This window comes from Amphiura filiformis, unplaced genomic scaffold (genome assembly GCF_039555335.1).
Source record: "Amphiura filiformis unplaced genomic scaffold, Afil_fr2py scaffold_139, whole genome shotgun sequence".
Classification (NCBI taxonomy): domain Eukaryota; kingdom Metazoa; phylum Echinodermata; class Ophiuroidea; order Amphilepidida; family Amphiuridae; genus Amphiura; species Amphiura filiformis.
Window position 1 is genome coordinate 64,057 of NW_027305603.1, and position 19,303 is coordinate 83,359.

A 19,303-nucleotide genomic window follows, 5' to 3' on the forward strand; every position below is an offset into this window, starting at 1 on the left:
ACACCAAGAACCAGATGGCCATTACACTACAGCACTTCCTTTTAGAGATGCAGCTGCTGTGATGCCAAATAACAGATCACAAGCAGAGGCTTATGCTAGCAACCTCAGGAAAAGACTCGCCAAAGACAGCAACCTGTGTGAACAGTACACCCAGTTCATGGAAGACTTAGAAGTCGGTGGATACAGCGAGAAGATTCCAGATGACGAGCCAGAACGAGGAGATGGTCGCTGTTGGTATATTCCCCATCATGGTGTGTTTAATGTGAACAAACCAGGAAAGATCAGAGTAGTGTACAACTGTCCTGCCATGTACAAGGGCACGTCCTTGAATGCCCAGCTATTCCAGGGTCCTGACCTTACAAATGGATTGACTGGTGTGCTGATGAGGTGGAGGAAGGAGCCGGTAGCTGTGCAAGCGGACATAGAAAAGATGTTCTATCAAGTTAGAGTAGCTGAAAGAGACAGAGATATGCTAAGATATCTGTGGTGGTCAGGTGGTGACTTAAACAGTAAATTACAGAGCCACCGCATGAAAGTACACGTGTTCGGAGCAGTGTCATCACCAAGCTGTGTGAATTATGTGATGAAACACATAGCCAATTGTGAGAGTACAAAGCCCAAAGCATCAAATACTATTTTGAATGCATTCTATGTTGATGACATGCTGGACTCATTTGCCACTGAAGAGGGGGCTATACATGCGTCAGAGTGTATTCAAGAAACACTTGCGGAAGGAGGCTTTCGCCTTACCAAGTGGCACAGCAACAGAAGGAGAGTAATAGAAGCTTTCCCAGAAGAAGAGAGAGCCAAAGATCTCAAAGAGATAGATATTAATGTGGACAACCTTCCTTCAGACAGAGCATTAGGAGTAAGATGGGATGCTGAAACTGACAAGCTTGGATTCTTCTACAATGAAGACCAGAAATGGAATGTAAACAACAGGAGAAGCATGCTGTCAATTGTAAGCAGCATATATGATCCCATGGGCATGGTAGCACCGTATGTTGTCAAAGCAAAGATGATACTTCAAACCCTCTGTCAGCAGAAGATAGGTTGGGACGAAGAGATTCCACACCAACAAGCCCATGAATGGAACCAATGGACCAAAGAACTTCCAAAACATTAGGAGGTAAAGCTAGACAGATGTTTGAAGCCACCAAGATCTGATCAACCTACAAACATTCAGTTCCACCACTTCGCAGATGCCAGCGAACAGGGATATGGAGTGGTGAGCTATGTGAGGTACATGTACGGAACACAAATACATTGTTCCTTCTTGTCAGCAAAAGCCAGAGTAAGACCACTAAAGAAGGTGACAATACCACGACTGGAACTGACAGCTGCTGTCACTGCTGTAAGAGTGGATTGTAAACTAAGAAATGAATGGAAGAAAGGCAGTGAAGACGAGGAGATAGAGAGTCATCTTTGGACAGACAGTATGACAGTCCTAAAGTACATAGAGAATGAAACATCCCGTTTCCACACCTTTGTAGCCAACAGGGTGGAAGAAATAAGGGAAAAATCAGACCCGTCACAATGGCATTATGTGCCATCTCAAGAAAACCCAGCAGATGACTGCTCCAGAGGGCTCACCATAGAGAAACTGTTGAAATCTGAAAGGTGGTTTAATGGACCACAGTTCCTTTGGAAGCCAAAGAGCGAATGGCCAACAAGCCCAGACAAGACAGAAGAAATATCAAACCATGATCCTGAAGTCCGCATCAAAGTTGGAGTTGGACTAGTTGAATGCTCTGATGAAGTACAAGACCCTATCACTAAGGTGGTAAATCACTGTTCTGACTGGATGAAGGTGAAGAGGATAGTAGCATGGCTGCTACGCCTGAAACGAATGCTTCAGCAAAAGGCCCAGAAGAAATGTGAAACCAGAAGTGAGTCCATGGTACTCTCAGTGGAAGAACTGCAGCATGCTGAAGAAATCATAATAAAGAAAGTTCAGCAGCAAGCTTTTCCAGCAGAAATCACAGCCTTGCAGAAGTGTAGAGTGTTGACTCAGAAAGATGCCAGCAGTGAAGAGGATTTGACAAAGAAAGCTGAAGTCAAACTACAGAAGGAGATTCACAGTAAAAGTCCAATACTGAACTTGGATCCTGTACTACAAGATGGACTTTTAAGAGTAGGTGGTAGACTTAGTGCAGCAGCAATACCTGAACACTCCAAACATCAGCTGATCCTACCAAGAACCCACCGAGTCTCTGACCTCATCCTACAGCATGTGCACATCCAGAGCAATCACCAGGGCAGGAATCATGTTCTTGCTGTACTGAGAGAGAAATACTGGATACTGGGGGCCGGCGTGACAATTAAACAGTTGATGAAGAGATGCATTGTGTGCAGAAGACAACGTTGTAAACTAAATGAGCAAATGATGGCAGACTTGCCAAGCAACCGTGTCAAGCCAGATGATCCACCCTTCACCTATACAGGTATGGATTATTTTGGACCCTTCAACATTAAGCATGGAAGATCCATAAGAAAGCGCTATGGTGTACTATTCACCTGCATGAACAGCAGGGCAGTCCACATTGAGATTGCGGACTCGATGGACACCAGCTCTTGTATAAATGCGCTAAGAAGATTTCTTGCCAGAAGAGGACATGTGAAAGAAATCACATCCGACAACGGAACCAACCTAGTGGGCGCTAGCCATCAACTAGTTGAAGCCATAAAGGAGCTGGATGAAACAGCCTTGCAGCGATTTGCATCCAGCCATGAGATTCAGTGGAGGAGTGTGGGAGCGCATGATCCGCACTGTCAGGAAAATACTACAAGCCTTACTTACAGAACAGCACATCAAAGTAGCAAGATCAGATGATGAACTGCACACACTGATGTGTGAGGTGGAGAACACCATCAACAGCAGACCACTGACAAGAATGTCGGAGGACCCAACAGACCTGTGTGTACTGACCCCGAACCACTTGCTACAGCTGCGCAACCCAGAAACGCTCCCACCAGGAGTATTCACAGAGAAAGATGCCTACTCCAAAAGACGTTGGAGACAAGTACAATTCCTAGCCGACCTATTTTGGAAAAGATGGGTTGCAGAATACCTACCAATGCTCCAAACACGTCAAAAGTGGCTGAAACCCAAGAGAAATCTTCTAGTCGGGGACATAGTGCTTGTGGTAGATAATTCAGCTCCACGCAACTCTTGGCCGATGGGCAGAATAGAGAAGATTCATGTAGGAAACAAAGGCCTAGTGCGCAGTGTGACAGTGAAGACACAATCGACCACCCTGGATCGCCCTGTTAACAAACTGTGTCTTCTTCTTGAACAGGATAACTAAAGAAGTTACAGTTACAGTATGTGAGAACTATAAACTAATCAACCCACTGAAATGTAGCCAGACAAGTATCATCTCAATGTATTGACACTTCTACGGACAGAAAACTACTGAAAATCAGCCTATAGCCCTGCCAAGTTGAATAATTATTGACTTCATGTTGTGATGAACAATGCCAGTAATGAACCACACATATTTTAGTGTGCACACATCAAGTGAAGTTAGGTGCCTGTGCACACATCAAGTGAAGTTAGCTGCCTGTGCACATATCATGTGAAGTTAGCTCCCGAGTTAGCTACCTGTGCACACATCTAGTGAAGTTAACTGCCTGTGCACACATCAAGTGAATCTAACTGCCTGTGCACACCTCTAGAGAATCAGCCCTTGTGAACCACATAAAGTGAATTTCAGCCTGTGGTAAACTCATCGAGTGAATTCAGCGTGTGTGATGGAGCCAGACTGTGCAAGAATCAGCATGATGGACAATTTGACATTGAACTTCTACAGCTTGAGCAATAATATAATGTGCCTGATATGAACATTTGCGGTGGACTTTGCACCTGTCTGTATTGTTGGAGCTACATTGTGATGTGACTGATTGTGAGACCTGAGCGAACCAGATGACAGCAGAATTGGCAGTTAAAGCAACTTAATAACCAAATTTACCAAAACAAATCATGCTGGTAACATTTTTGATGGTTGAAAACTGCCATGGTACATGCGCTGGCAGTCCAAATAGTGTAAAATTTATGTGAGAAATTTGATCAATCTAAAATTCAAGATTTGCTAAAGGTTACTAACTATCTGAAAGAACAGTTTCATGATTGAAATTTTTTGATTACCAAAACTGGTTTACAATCCTAGTATGACACTCACATACCAGCTATGTTTTTGATCATTCATTCTTTGAAGGAAAGTAACTTCATTATTGATGCATGCTAGTTAAAACATTTCTTCATTCAATATTTTATATTGCAAGAGCATGTATTCAACCAATTTGTTTTGATTCAAAGTGCCAAACCAGCACTTATAGTTAATAGTGATTAGGCAACTTACAACTAAATGTGCCAGGGAGCACAATGAACATTGTAAATTTGAACTTACTGAAAGTCCTAACTGATTGACACTTTAAACAAAGGACACTTTGAACATTTTAGTTTTCATGCCAAAGAAGCATTGACTTTATTGATATTACATGACAAGTTTTATGACTTGTGAAGTTTAGAACATTGTTGTGTTACACACATTGCATTCCCAAAATTTAGGTACCAAAAATATAGGTTTTTGGGAGGTGTGTTTTGAACTTAGATTATTTATCGTCGATAAGATCCTCGACTGGGGGCCGGGATGTAACGTCCAAAACACCTTTTTGACTTTTGATGGTGTCCTTCGCCTCTTTGAGGCTCTTTCCCGATTTGTTTAATTGCGACTGGTAAAAAAGACTGTTGGAAAATGGCAGCTTACAGCAAAGTTGTGTGACACGATAACGTTCTTACGAAATTGCTTATTTTAGCTGATTAAAGAACATTGTTGCAAAAAGAACCTGAAATTCGTGCAACGGAGTGAGTATAGTAATGAGTCATGAATAAGCTAATGTTATGACATGTCGTGGAGCCAAGATATAGAGCGTTGCCAACCCGGCCTTGCCGTAAAATTGAACTAAGATCCCTGTGTATCTTACACATGTATTTACCACTAAGCCATACCAGAGATATGATTAATTCGGTGACAATAATAGCAATGTTATTCCCACTCAGTGCCTCACTCGTGTATTCTATTTCTGGAATGAATTAACACCGTCCAAATAATGTAACACAAACCTTTATGCTGATTTTTAAAATTGTTTGAACATTGGGAGTATTATTTTCAAGTTAAATAACCAACAATGGACAATTGACAATGAAAGTTTCTTTGCATGAAAAACATCGGCCGTACAATATATGGCGTGACAGTAGTCACGCACAAAGATAAACATTTCAACATGTTCAATATACGACTACGAATATACCCCAACCAAAATTCACGAAATTTTCAGGCAAGCTAACTTAAGTTATTCTATAACATGACACCCATTTTTGATTCCGGCGCATTTTCTTGCTTGATGATACGAACATTTTTGTGTTCGTGACATGCAATTTTTCTCATTTTCCGAGCTACTTTGGACATGTTCAAGCTTCTTTTTTTCCATTTAATTCAACTTTTACACGTTATTTGTTGCTTTACACAAATGTTTGATGTCTTATCTGTGGTCAGGGTACATGAATGATGCAATATACGACCCGTGTCTTCCATTTCTGGAGCTATTTTGATAAAAAGCGTTTGCCGGCTAAAATTTCAACATTGTGTTACGTAACCCGTGTTCACCAACCCGTATAAATTTTCTGTCGAACAAAAGAGGTCATGAAGTTGCTGTCGTACTGATAATAATAAAGGACGTTCCCTTGGGTTTGAACGGTTTGTAATCTACAGAATATATCCATGGCTAACTATGACCCACTATCGACGATCACCGAGTAATGTCCAAGTTTCATGCCCATAATGAGTTTTTACTCATTTGACCTCAGATGACCCGTGGTGACCTTGGATGACCCCAAAATGACCTTCAAAAAATGTTGCTTTAAATGTTAACTGTACCTACCAAGTTTCATGCCCATACGACACGTTTTAGTAATTTGACCTCAGATGACCCCTGGGAGGGGACCCCGGGGTCAGATGACTTAACGAACATAAACATCTCCTTGCTAGGACAGAACTACACCCACCCACCGAGTTTGAGCCCCGTACGACCTAGTTTCATGCCCATATAACAGTTTTAGTCATTTGACCTCAGATGACCCCTGGGAGGGGACCCCGGGGTCAGATGACATAACGAACATAAACTTCTTCTTGCCAGGACAGAACTACACCCACCCACCGAGTTTGAGCCTCGTACGACCTAGTTTCATGCCCATATGACAGTTTTTAGTCATTTGACCTCAAATGACCCCTGGGGGGGGGCCCGGGGTCGGATGACCTAACGAACATAAACATCTTCTTGCCAGGACAGAACTACACCCACCCACCGAGTTTGAGTCTCGTACGACCTAGTTTCATGCCCATATGACAGTTTTAGTCATTTGACCTCAAATGACCCCTGGGAGGGGGGCCCTGGGGTCGGATGACTTAACGAACATAAACATCTTCTTGCCAGGACAGAACTACACCCACCCACCGAGTTTGAGCCTCGTACGATCTAGTTTCATGCCCATATGACAGTTTTAGTCATTTGACCTCAAATGACCCCTGGTAGGGGGGCCCCGGGTTCGGATGACTTAACGAACATAAACTTCTTCTTGCCAGGACAGAACTACACCCACCCACCGAGTTTGAGCCCTGTATGACCTACGACGGCCTCACATTAGCATCTACAGAATATATCCATTACTCGTCGATACTCGAAAGAGCTCAAAATAAATAACTTGAAAATGTTCTTGATGTCCTTTAACATGTTTCCATAGTTAGCCATGGTTAGCCATGGGGATCTATTCTGTAGAACTGACCGCTTTATTGGGATGTCTATCGACCATCGACGAGTAATGGTGTGAGGATTTCATACGCAAGGATATTTATAAACTCAAGTGTACACTGGACAAGTGAATAAGGATATATTACATCAGTCATCCAGAACATTGCAAGAACTTTATGATCACCAAGAAGAAGAATGCTGACTAAGTACTAAATAGATAAAGAGTGATTATATTTGATTATGTATTTGATTGTGTATGTGCATTTGTTGTCATATATTGTATCAAACATAACGTGCTTTCAATTAAAGACTTAGATTTTGTTAGCTTAATCAAACAGTGTATTTGTGTTGTGCATTCGTGTGAATTCGGGTAAAAGGTGATTTTGGTCTTGAGTCAAGTACGACTCGTAACACTATCGGGCCACTTGGCTGTTTCTGCTATGTCTGAAGGAAACATTATACGGCTTGTTCTCCTCATCCATCAGGAAGGTCCAGTCTCTAGCCTTGTTCAGGACGTTTTTTACTTCTGTCTTTAGAGTACGTAGAGCTGGGTTCCTGTATGTTGTGCCATCGGCTGTACGGAAAGCAATGGTAGGGATGAAGTCTGGAGTATACTCTGTTGTTTTGCTGCTGTTATCCGCATCAATATATGGTGCAAGTAGACCTGATGCTCTTGTTCTTAGTGTTTGGTCATGGCGCCAGTCGTTACTTCCATTCTCAAGCGAGTAGCTGCAACAATTCAGGATGTGGAGCAGAGTACATTTACGGTAGTTGCAGAGTTGGCACAGTCCAAGTTTGGTTTTCCCCCACAGTTTCAGATTAGCAGGTGAAAGAAGTTTGTCTTGGATGGTATTGATTATGGAAAGACAGGAGTTCTGGTGTCCAGACATGAGCTTCTTCCATGAGGTGTCAGTCTGCATGGCGGAGTCCCATCTCAACAACTGTCTTTGTTTAGCACATCCGTAGAGGTAAATAAATTCCGAGTGAATAAAATTGAACGTAAGTCGAGAAATAGACATCAGAATCAAAAAATTAAAATGTAGCGCATAGCCTATTTTATTGTGCATCACATACGAAAATTGTATTTGATTCGATTGACTAGGTGCGAAGAAATTAAAGATTATATAATGCGCGTATCAATGCAGTTCATTCCAAGTTTGATCAACAGGCGTTTTTTCATACTCGCTCACCGCTTCAACATTATCTATTCTATAACCCGACGGTGTTAGGTTAAACATGTTTTCACTGAAGATGAATAACAGGTTGTGCAAATATGTTATAGTTTAACTTTCAAAAGATTATTGGACCCAAGAATGACAATGATCACGTGCTTACAGCTTTACGTGCGATTTTTGATACCATGCAACATTAATGTTGAAGTTTTAAAATATTTAAACTTTTCAATACAATTTCTTGGAAATATTCCAAAAAAAGATTAATGTGGGTTAAAAAATTTTAAGCCAGCTGGAATTCGTTTATGCAATAATTCTTTATGCAACATTTATATCAACATTAACGAAAAAAAAAGATACTGTAAAACACTTTAATTTCGCGGGTACTTTATTTCGCGAATTGGCAATGATCGACATTTTCGCGAGTATTTAATTTCGCGAATTTACAATTTTTCGTTATAAGCTTACACCTAAAAGTATGCCAAATGTTGAACTCCACAGAATTCTGCACTAACTTTCATATTTCTATCCGCTTACATCGCTCTAAACACTGGATAAATTTCCCTTTTCTTGGCCTCTAATGTACAAGGAATATCTAGTATTTCAGATTAAACCTTGATTTTTTATATATTTTGTCATTTTGACTGTCTATTTTGATGATAGTTTTGCGATATTTTACCACTTCCGTGTTGGGCCATGGGTGGCCATATTTGATTACCTTATTCCCAATGCCCCTTCCCTATTACCCACAATACTGTGGGTGAAATAGCCTAATTTCCTCTCCTCTTCCTAAAGATTGAAGACCGTGCATAGCTTTTAACAGACACATGGATTTAACCTATTATAAATAATAAAAATATATATATATAATACCCATAATGCCGTATGTTGTTGCATTACTGGAGTTCAGAAACAAACAACTTAACCCCATGAGAACTACCTGTCGATTGGCCAAAAAAAGTTTCCATTATCGATTGGACCAATCACCAACATTGTTAGAATAATTTCACCACGCAAAAAATGGGGTGAATTATTTGCAAAGCTCCATTCTGATTGGTGATTAAAGTGAAGATATCACATAATTGACCAATCAGAGGCAATGTTAGATCGGCAAGTAGTACTCAGGGGGTTAAAGATGGCCTCTGATAACAAAAATATCAGCTGAAAATATGTCATAAAAGAACGTCCAAACAAGTCCAGAAGGACTGAAAAATTAACAAAATGGATATGCACTAATAAAATAAAAATATTACTTTACCTCCATGCATCATGAAAAATTATTTTCATGCAGTATTCTGAGCGATGTAAATGGATATAAATATGAAGGTTTGTGCAGACAGAATAAGCTTATAATATAAAGCTTATACATAAGCTTGTTTTAAGCTTTCTGTGTGTGTTTTCAAGGATCAATTTCGCGAGTATTTAATTTCGCGAATTTATAGACCTCGCGAAATTCGCGAAATTAAATACCACGCGAAATTAAGTTGTTTTACAGTATTTACAAGTATCGAGCATCATCTTACATATTGCAAGCTTTCATTTTCAATATTGTCCAGTTTTTCAAATTTGATCAAAACCTAATTAAAGTTTTGCAAGAAACAGATTGTTTATGAAGAACAAAAAGGATTTCACCGAACAAATTATGAAGCCCATTGACAGTGTTAACCGCTGGTGCGCATTGTGTTGAATGATCTTTCTTTCAAACTTGGAATGAAGTGAATTGACGCATGCGTTATGTAATCGCTCATTGCTTCGCAATCAGTCAACCGATTTCAGTAAATTTAGCGTATATGATGCAAAATAAGATGGGCTACACGCTGATTTTTAGATTTTTGGATTATGATGTCTATTTTCTCGACTTACGTCCAAATACATTCGTCCAGTAATTTTTTTCTGGGACAACCTGTATCTTCTTCATTCATTTCTTTCACCAGATAAGTGAGGCATTTTCTGTGCTCTTTCTGGTTCATGTCCTTAAAGGGCAGGTCTATAGCAAAAACAAGTTTATCTCTATTCGAATTATCTCTATTATAATTATTACATTACAAGTTGACACTTGTTGCAATTTTTTCGTGCGTATTTCTCCTGAAAAAGGAGAAATTGTGTGGGTAAAGTTCAGCCTCGTACGTGTTCTTCCCCCGTTTGAAGCGTACGTGTTCTCCCCCCGTTTGACTGATGAAGCGGGCATTTTATCGTGCTCTCATCATACAATCAGAATCACTTTGACAAATTTGACATTAGCAACAATGAGTTGTACTATCACTTACCGTAATGCTGCATTACAACTTATGCACACCATTGTTCTCTTTCGGGAACAAAGCCCACACAGTATATTGTTAATATGCGTTTGCTTTATAATATTTCATCCAACTGAAACCATAGCATTGCAATATACAGGGAAATCAGATACATGAGTTTGTGGAGTTAAGGATACGATACATGATTTACCAACAAGTGACTCATTTCGGAATGCGATCATAAATTTTGAAGAAAAAAAAAGTTTCCACAGGCTTCGTTGGGATTCGAACCAGCGATTCGGAACTTCTTTTGATTACGCGTCTAGCACTTTACCGCTCGGCCACGGTGGCAGTTGAGTGGAGGAGTGTAATGATAAATGATTTTTTGTAAAGATAGATTAGCCGCTTTATGCATAAAGAGCACGAACGTTTGGGAAATGTTTCAAACAAATAATAAAGACACTGATGTGATGATGAAATTGCGTAAGTCGGGAAATATCTGCGTCGCAATATTTTGTTGTGGTTTTAGGAATTTGACCTTAAAATTTACGACTTCATGACATTATCATTCGAAATCAACAAAAGATATTTCAACAGTATATTGCCCCATTCTCTCTCTAGAATGTTTTGTACATGTATGTGAAATAGCTTCAACAATGGTTCGCTGCATAATGGTAAAAACAGCATTGACCTAAAAAAGGGCGAGAGGTACCATATTTACCGATTCAGGCTAAATTTAAAATTGATATAAAACGTTTGTTTTTTGATCGATTACAAAAATTAATTTTTGTCATATAAAGAAATTGTGTCTGGCGTGAATTACACTACAGTTTTTTTATATTCTTAGGGCTCTTTAACTTCTTCAAATATTTTTTTAATGATAGAGTGAATCCCCTGGCCCTCTATAATTACGCACAAAAGATCGAGCCCCCTTAACACGGTTTATGCTAGTATCAGATGAAATTATTATTATTATTTTTTAGGCCTAATATTTCTCATGATATTGATATACATATGAATTGTAATATCACAATTGTCTAATATATTAAAAAAGAAGCGGCTGATTTATGTTTAAAAACCATGAAATTTGTAATACTTAATTTGGATTTTTTTCTGTGAACAACAACAGTATACGTTCTGTCCATTTAGAGCGTTTATAGTCCCTTTTCTCACAGCGGGCACATTTCATTTCATGACGTCACCGTTTTTCTAGGCCAAATCTGTCTCGTTCGAAGGAACTCACCGCTTAAATTGGTTTTTGCGGAATATCAATTTTAAACGTCTTATTTTCTGAAAAAGTAATTTTCATTGTCCTCATAATATTAGCTTGCCAATGATATGATGTTGTTTTTGCTATATACCTGCCCTTTAATAAGCTTTGGGGTTTTCTTGAAACCAAGTCCTGCCCGGTCAGTTTGACCTCGGCTCATCTCATTTAAGATGAGGTGGCACCCCATTCCACCTCTTCTTGGTTTTCTTAGTAGTAGTAAGAGTATGAGCGGCGTGAGCCGCGAATATTCTTACAAACTAGTAGCACCCACCAAAATGCTCTTATAAGTAGGAGGTGTGCTCTTATAACCAACTGTCCTGGTCTCAAACTTGTCATCAACTCCAATTTGTTTATCTATAAACCTGTCACCAATTCCAATTCCTTTACCTTTGACAAGAGTTGATCTATATGTAGGGACAAGGCAGATAATTGGGGAAATCATTTCATGGGTCTGAAGGAGCAAGGTAGATGGTCATTGTATGTGTCTGGATTTATAGACTGGTTTTGACATTTGTTAATGTGTGACAGCCTCGATTTCTTCCTATACATTCATTTCCCATTTTTGCCTGCTTTCTTGCCTTCTTCCTTTTTCCTTTCTTCATTATTTTCTTTCATATCTTTCTTTCTTACTGTTATTCTTTCATTCCTTCTTCTTATGCATTTCTTTCTTTCTTTCCTTTCATCCTTCCTTTTTGTTTTCATTTTTTTCTTTTGTTACTTCTTTTTCCTTCCTTTCATTTTTTCTTTTCTTTCTTTCTTTCTTTCTTTCTTTTCTTTCTTTCTTTCTTTCTTTTCTTTCTTTCTTTCTTTCTTTCTTTCTTTCTTTCTTTCTTTCTTTCTTTCTTTCTTTCTTTCTTTCTTTCTTTTTCTTTCCTCAGCTTTAACCATAGCATAGGCCTTCATATTGTGATGTTTCAAACATAAGTCGAATATGGTACATGTCTGTTGTCACTACTACTGCGGTAATTGAAAGGTGGTCTCTTAACAAGAATGATCAGGTTTAGTTTTGTATGTGAGGTGAAGGTCAGAGTAGTTGTATTTGCAAATCCAAAATATTGGGTATTGGTTTTACACCCACCTAGATGTTTACAATATCAATCTGTCTCAAAAAATCTGTTATCGGTCAAGTATGTCACATATCTGTTATCACTTACTACTATTTAATTGAAAGTGTTCTCCTATAGAAAGTTCTCTTCCAGACAATGCACAGTTCATATTGCATTGTACAATTTTGATATGGGAAATTATAGCACTGCTGGAAAAGGGTACGGTGTGCTACTATTTTCCAAACAATCTCTATGTAGTGTTTGGGTCTTTCCATCTCTGGAGTATTTATTCAGATGGTATTTGATGACCTGCATGCATTTGACAGCGTTGGTGAGTTTTTTCAACTGAAGGCCATGTTTTCCTTTAATCACAAGCCTTAGAAGGTGGAAGTTTTCGTGTAGCCAGCTCATCATACTGGAAGTGATTACTAGCCATCCAATCACAAGCCAGTATCCACAATTTATTCTACATTAAATTCAATATAACTTGACCATGTTCAAGAAGTTAGCACGCTATTGTTATGCTAGATTGATCAATACACTTGATCCTGTGCTTTACAAAGAGCATGGCTATAAACATGAATATACAATATTGATTTAGCATAGGCCCTATACTTTTAGAACAATTCGTCGGCTGTATTCCATAGTGGCGCACACCGACACCGCCTGGCTAATAATTAGTTGGTGCAGAAGGGACACTAAAATGAATACACGGGATCGATACACGTGAATTGCTATGCACGATTTTGATATCAGACGAAAATCTTCTGATACCGGGTTAGAAAATGATGAATATCTCCGTCATGATTTTTTTCTCAAGAAACCAGATTTGGTCTCATAAACTTGGAAATACGTGTTGAACAGATATGATAGTCGCTAGAATGCGCTTTGAAAATTGGCCGTGCGCTTTGAACTCAAAATTTGACCATTTTATATTGCGTTGGTCCTGTTATGGACTACAGCGTGCAGCGTGTAGTACAGCTGCACTCACTGTAGGCAGTATAAAAGTCGATGACCATTGACCTCAATGGGGTATACAAGCTTAATCACGCACAACCAAGATCGATTACCCGGCTATTGTGAGTAGCCTTAGTTATGTCCCTCGACTAATTATTAGTTTAAAAGAGCTTTAAAGGTTTGAACCAAATGGCTAATCGTGGCTGTGGATTTAACCTACCATGGCGATTCCTGCCATGAAGATATAGGGTCGAAGACACTGTGTGGCGTACATAGTGATTTTTGGTCATTTTTTTGAAAATTGGCACATATGTTTTTAATGATGTTTTCTTTCATTATTCTAAGTCTCATCAGTCAAAACTAGCTAATTAATTAGTAATTAATTAATTAAATGTGGCGTATAGTTACAAAGTGAAATTGTTTGTTTTCCATAGTGGCGTATCGACCATACGCCACTTTTTATACACATTTTATAATTATGAAATATCGGCAAAATGAAAAACATTGTATGTCATAGTGGCGTACACGTCATAGTGACGTATCATACCTATACGTCACTATGGAATACAAACGACGAAAAGTAACGCCATAAGGATTACACGGCGACCGAGGTGGCGTAAGGTTAACGTTAGGTAAGGGTATTGCGTTTTGCTTGTTTTCCACAGTGACGTATAGCTTTGTGCTTTTTGTTTTCAGTTTCCCAGCAATAGTATGTATTTATTTCTTTTGAAAAAATATATAACAATAACATCTATTTAGTTTGCTACAGAAATTTCACATCATTTACAAAACATAATGAATGTCTGATTTACACAACTCGATTTTAAATTGGCAATTCTTCAAACCCGATTTTCTCGAAAAGTTGTTTATTCGCGGCGCCCCACTATACGCCACTATGGAATACAGACGACGAATTTTGGTTACATTTAGACAAGGTGAATGTGTATATTCTATGTATTCCTTACTGAAAGTAATTTCAGACTAAAATTAAGTACTTCTATGTCATCATTTTTTTTAATCATCTAAGTCTAGCTCAAACTTGAGTCAGAACCTTTTCTGGGGGTCTGGTTATATTTCAAAAGTTATAAACTCATTTTTCATAAATGTATGTAAATATTTTCCAAAATATTCCTAAGATATTAGGCAAGTCCGATATGTAAAAATCCATATGGGGTTAGTATATGAGTTTAAAAGTTATTAGGGTTTAAACTCATGCAATATCATGATATATGACCAACAACTTTGGATGACTTTCATTTCCTCACATGGCATTGTACAGTAATGTACACCTTCCAAAATTAGATCGGTCAAGTTCCATGCTTGTAGATTACAGTTAGATCATAAAACAAAATTTTTCATTGGTCAATTTTCTATACTATACAGGCCCGTATGCATGTTTTGACCAATAAATGAGGCTATTATAGCAAGTTTAACACAGTAACTTCCAGCTACCTTTTGAGGGCGGAGCTTGGTATCCAGTCAAGTGATTTTGTGGGAGGTTCTCACTCTGCTTGTGCACTTGGCAGTTAGTATTTTTTTGCAGTGGTAAATGAGCCTGAAAATGTGGAGGATTTCTCCTAATAACTCCCACTGATCTGTGTTCTCTAAGGCTGTACAATGCACTATTGATGGTGCACCTAGTGCTGGCCTATCTCTTCAATTACTTCGTACAGGTTGCCTCCAGGATCTCGATGTAGGTTTTTGGGAGATTGTATAATGAACTCCCATGTCATTTTGGGGATAATCATAATTATGATTGTATATCTAAAACATTTCCAAAGCTGCCTCTCTCTATGATTTGGTGTCTAAATAAAACGGTGTCGACTTTGCTAGGTGAGTGTTAGGACTATTGCTATTTGAAAATGGTCTAATGTCATTGTTTTTACTTCATTGTTTTGCAGGCCGTCATATCTTCCTTCAAAGAAACACGGGAGGACATTATCGAGAGATATTGCGATGATGTCCTAGATTATATTTGTAGGAACAACCCAGAAGAATACGCCAAACTTAACGAAGACCCGGAGAAGAAAGAACAGTTCATGGAAACGGTCACCGAACTCATCCAAAAGATGAACTTGACATCAACGGATTTCAATATTCCCAACCTACTTGCTAAGGTATTTGATAAACGAATGACATAATATAATCCGACACATTAGAGATGTTGCGTTGGTCCACACGCCCAAACCCTTGCGCACGTTCATTCTTGTGTTTAAACCGCGTGATATTACTGTACGTACATCCCAGTTCAAGACATTGACCACGGTTGTTTGATGGCATGTAGAATTGCATTGATTTTTAAACAAAGTTTCATAAAAATGAAAAATGTGATAAAGAAAATAAAATCGAAGTCAACAATTGCTAAAACATATGTGTTTATTCGTGTGACAGCTGTTGGTATAATGTCTAGAATTAAAAGGTATATGTTTTGTTAGGAACATTAATAAATGATCCCATCAAACAACCGCGTGCCCAGCATATGGTTACTCGAAGGCGACTGGTCATTTTTCTAGGCCTATGAAATTACGCCGGTATCAAAAAATTGCATTTCAGTACCGTACTTCCACAATATCATGGTTGCAATAAAACAAATATTTCGGTAGATTGATGACCACTGCGTGCCTATACAGGGTGTCCCAGAAAAATTACCGAGCGAATGAATTGGGACGTTAGTCGAGAAATAGATATCAGAATCCAAAAATCTAAACATCAGCGTGTAGCTCATCTTCTTCTACATCCTATGCGCCAATTTTACTGGAATCGGTTGACTGATCGCGAAGAAATGAACGATTACATAACGCATACCTCAATTCACTTCATTCCAAGTTTGAAAGAAAGATCATTCAACACAATGCGCACTAGTGGTTAGCTATTGATGTGCTGCATATATATTTTGTTCTGTGGAATCCTTCTTTGTAAAACATTTAATTAGGTTTTGTTCAAATTTGAAAACCTGCACGATATTGAAAATGAAAGATTGCATGTAAGATAATGCTCGGTAAAGATATTTTTTCATTAATGTTGATATAAATGTTGCATAAAGAATTATTGCATAAAGAATTCCAGCTGGATGAAAAAGATTCTCACACACATCAACGTTTTTTGTAATATTTGCAAGAATTTGTATATAATGCAAAGTTTAAATCTTTTAAAACCGTAACATTAATGTTACATGGTATCAGTTTAGTGATAAATGTGGCGCTGGCCATCTGGTCACGTGCGCATTTATAAAAGCGCATTTACCTGAAGTACACCTCGCTGTAACTTTATTATATTGATTTCTTACAAACAAAATGGGCGTATACGTTCACGGCGTATGGGAATCACAACGTACCTTGCATACCTGATGCGTCGTACTCTTCTAGGGCGTGCTGGAAATAATACCGTAACAACACTAGGGTAACTTAAATGCATATACCATTTAATGTTTCTGGACAAGCTAAACATTGGTAGCTAATAATGTAGTTCCTAATAATAGGGATGCCCACTCTTAATACAGTTTCCACTAGAACGTTTTTTCATTTACTGTGTGCGTGCACTCACACACGTATTGTCTATGGAGAAACTGATCGATACAAGAAATCCCAGGCCTGTTAAATGGCGTACATACTTGTTTTGATCAAAATGTAGGCCTATATCAGGGTGTTTCAAGAAATTCCTGATTCCGCCAGAAAACATTAACCAAACTTTTTCCTGTTTGGTCAGTAAATAGAGAGGACCTTCCTTCATGAAGAGATCAACTTTTTTTAATGAAACATTTAATGAGATGAGAACTACAACAGGTTGAAGTGACACCATTCCGTGCATCAGGTGTTCAAACGCAATTATCTCCGAATTTGGAGTGAATCAGACAAGCAAACTTACATACTCATAACATTTAACTATTTTTGAAGACAAAATGTGCAGGATGTTAAGAAATTTATGAATGTTTAAGCCTACCGCGGCCCATCTCAAATCATGCACTTCCCCGTGCACTTCTCACTACCATGTCCATTTCATATGCTATCCATCATGGCTTCCATGTACACACAGTGTATTGCTCAATGTAGTAAAGATAACCTTTGAGTTGGAGCAAATTTCTCAAAATTGGTAGTGATTAATGTTACCAAACTTATGCCATGATGAAATATAATAATTTTTGAAGATAAAATGTGCTGACCTTAAAAGATTGAACAATGTTTAAGACTACCGCTATTCATTTGAAATAATGCACTTATTGTTCATCTCCTCTATGGAGATATTTTCCATGGCGGCCATTTATGATCATGCTTGAGGTTTCACCAAACAAACCATGGGTTTTGAGGTCTTATATTTTTGTTGTATGTCAACAAAATCGATTAAATTTTCAGGATGATCTTATTTTCATGTTGTTATAAGCAAATATAATGTTCCAGATAACGCTAGTTAATAAATACATTAAGAAAAAGTACCTTAAAGTTGCACTTTCTGTTAGTATTCCTTTTTGGACTTTTTTTAACATGTTCTAGCAGCCCTATATAAAATCGTGACACTCGAAAGGTCATATCTCTGGAATGAAACGTCCGATTAAGATTATTTAAACACCAAAATGTTTCTTTCATCAATTCCCAGCCAATAAGTTAGGTCTGAATCAATTTAAAAGTACTTCAATTTTTAGTGGACATGCCTACTAATAATAATGTATCCCGTTTAAATATTCAAAATGATAGAAAAAATCCCCCATAATTACACATTAACTGGAATAATAATCATGTTTTACATTTCCAGTCATGTTTTACATTCTCTGTATATTTAGGTACGTTTGATTAATAGCTGCAAGGCACTGCATCATATGTATAGTTCTACTCAAGAAAACATCACCAAATCTTCGGAGCAAGCGGTAGATTCTATTCATAAACACGAGGTGAGGCTCACGCACACCGACATCGCCCGGTTAATAATTACATTATACTACCCAGAGACACTAAAATGAATACACGGGATCGATACACGTAAATGTGCTATGCACAATTGATATTCAGACGATAAATCTTTTTAAAAACTATTAAACAGGTGGGAACACCATGGCCATCCGTGGCTGTTGATTCAACCTACCATGGCATTTTCTGCCATGACGATATCGGAGCGATGACACTGTGTCACGGGCACTAAAATATGAACGGTTTGCCGAGCTGCTTTCAATATGAAATATTTTACACACAGCCCCAGCAAACACAAAACGTTTTCGACATCATTCGCAAAAGGTTATAAAAGGTTGTCAGAAAACGTTTAAATGTCGGGTTATATAAAAGGTATATTAAGAGTATAAAACGTTTTCATAACCTTAAAAAACATTTTTTGATAATCTACTGCTCAGCAAACAAAAATGTTTTACAGAAAACGTTTAAATGTCAGGTTATATAAAGGGTATAAAAACGTTTTAATAACATTCCAAAAACATTCTTGAACACCTGATACAAAACATTCTAAACAGAATGTTATTTTGGGTTGAAAAAATATTTTGCGAAAAATGTTTGCCCAAAATATTTGCAATAACGTTTTAAAAACGTTTTCATGACCTTTATATAACCCGACATTTAAATGTTATTAAAATGTTTTGAAAAAAACATTTTAAGAACATTTCTGTGTTTGCTGGATTTAAATATTTTAACATAATGTTATTTAAATATTGACAAAATATTTGGCAAAAATATTTGCAAAAATAGTTTACAATAACATTTTTTGAAAACATTTAAAAAATATTGTTGTAGTGTGTTTTCATACAACACGTTTTAAAACGTTATCATGGCCTTCATATAACCCGACATTTTAATGTTATTAAAACGTTTTTAC

At 37.9% G+C, this 19,303-nt stretch overlaps 1 protein-coding gene across 1 annotated transcript in view; it reads left to right on the top strand.

Moving 5' to 3' along the window:
• The window catches only part of LOC140145115 (uncharacterized), a 68,316-nt gene that overhangs the window by 46,240 nt on the left and 2,773 nt on the right, over window positions 1–19,303 (top strand). The window contains exons 4-5 of the mRNA XM_072166894.1: window positions 15,394–15,609; window positions 18,267–18,374. Coding sequence (XP_072022995.1) covers window positions 15,394–15,609; window positions 18,267–18,374 — 324 coding nt within the window. The remainder of the gene's footprint in view (window positions 1–15,393; window positions 15,610–18,266; window positions 18,375–19,303) is intronic.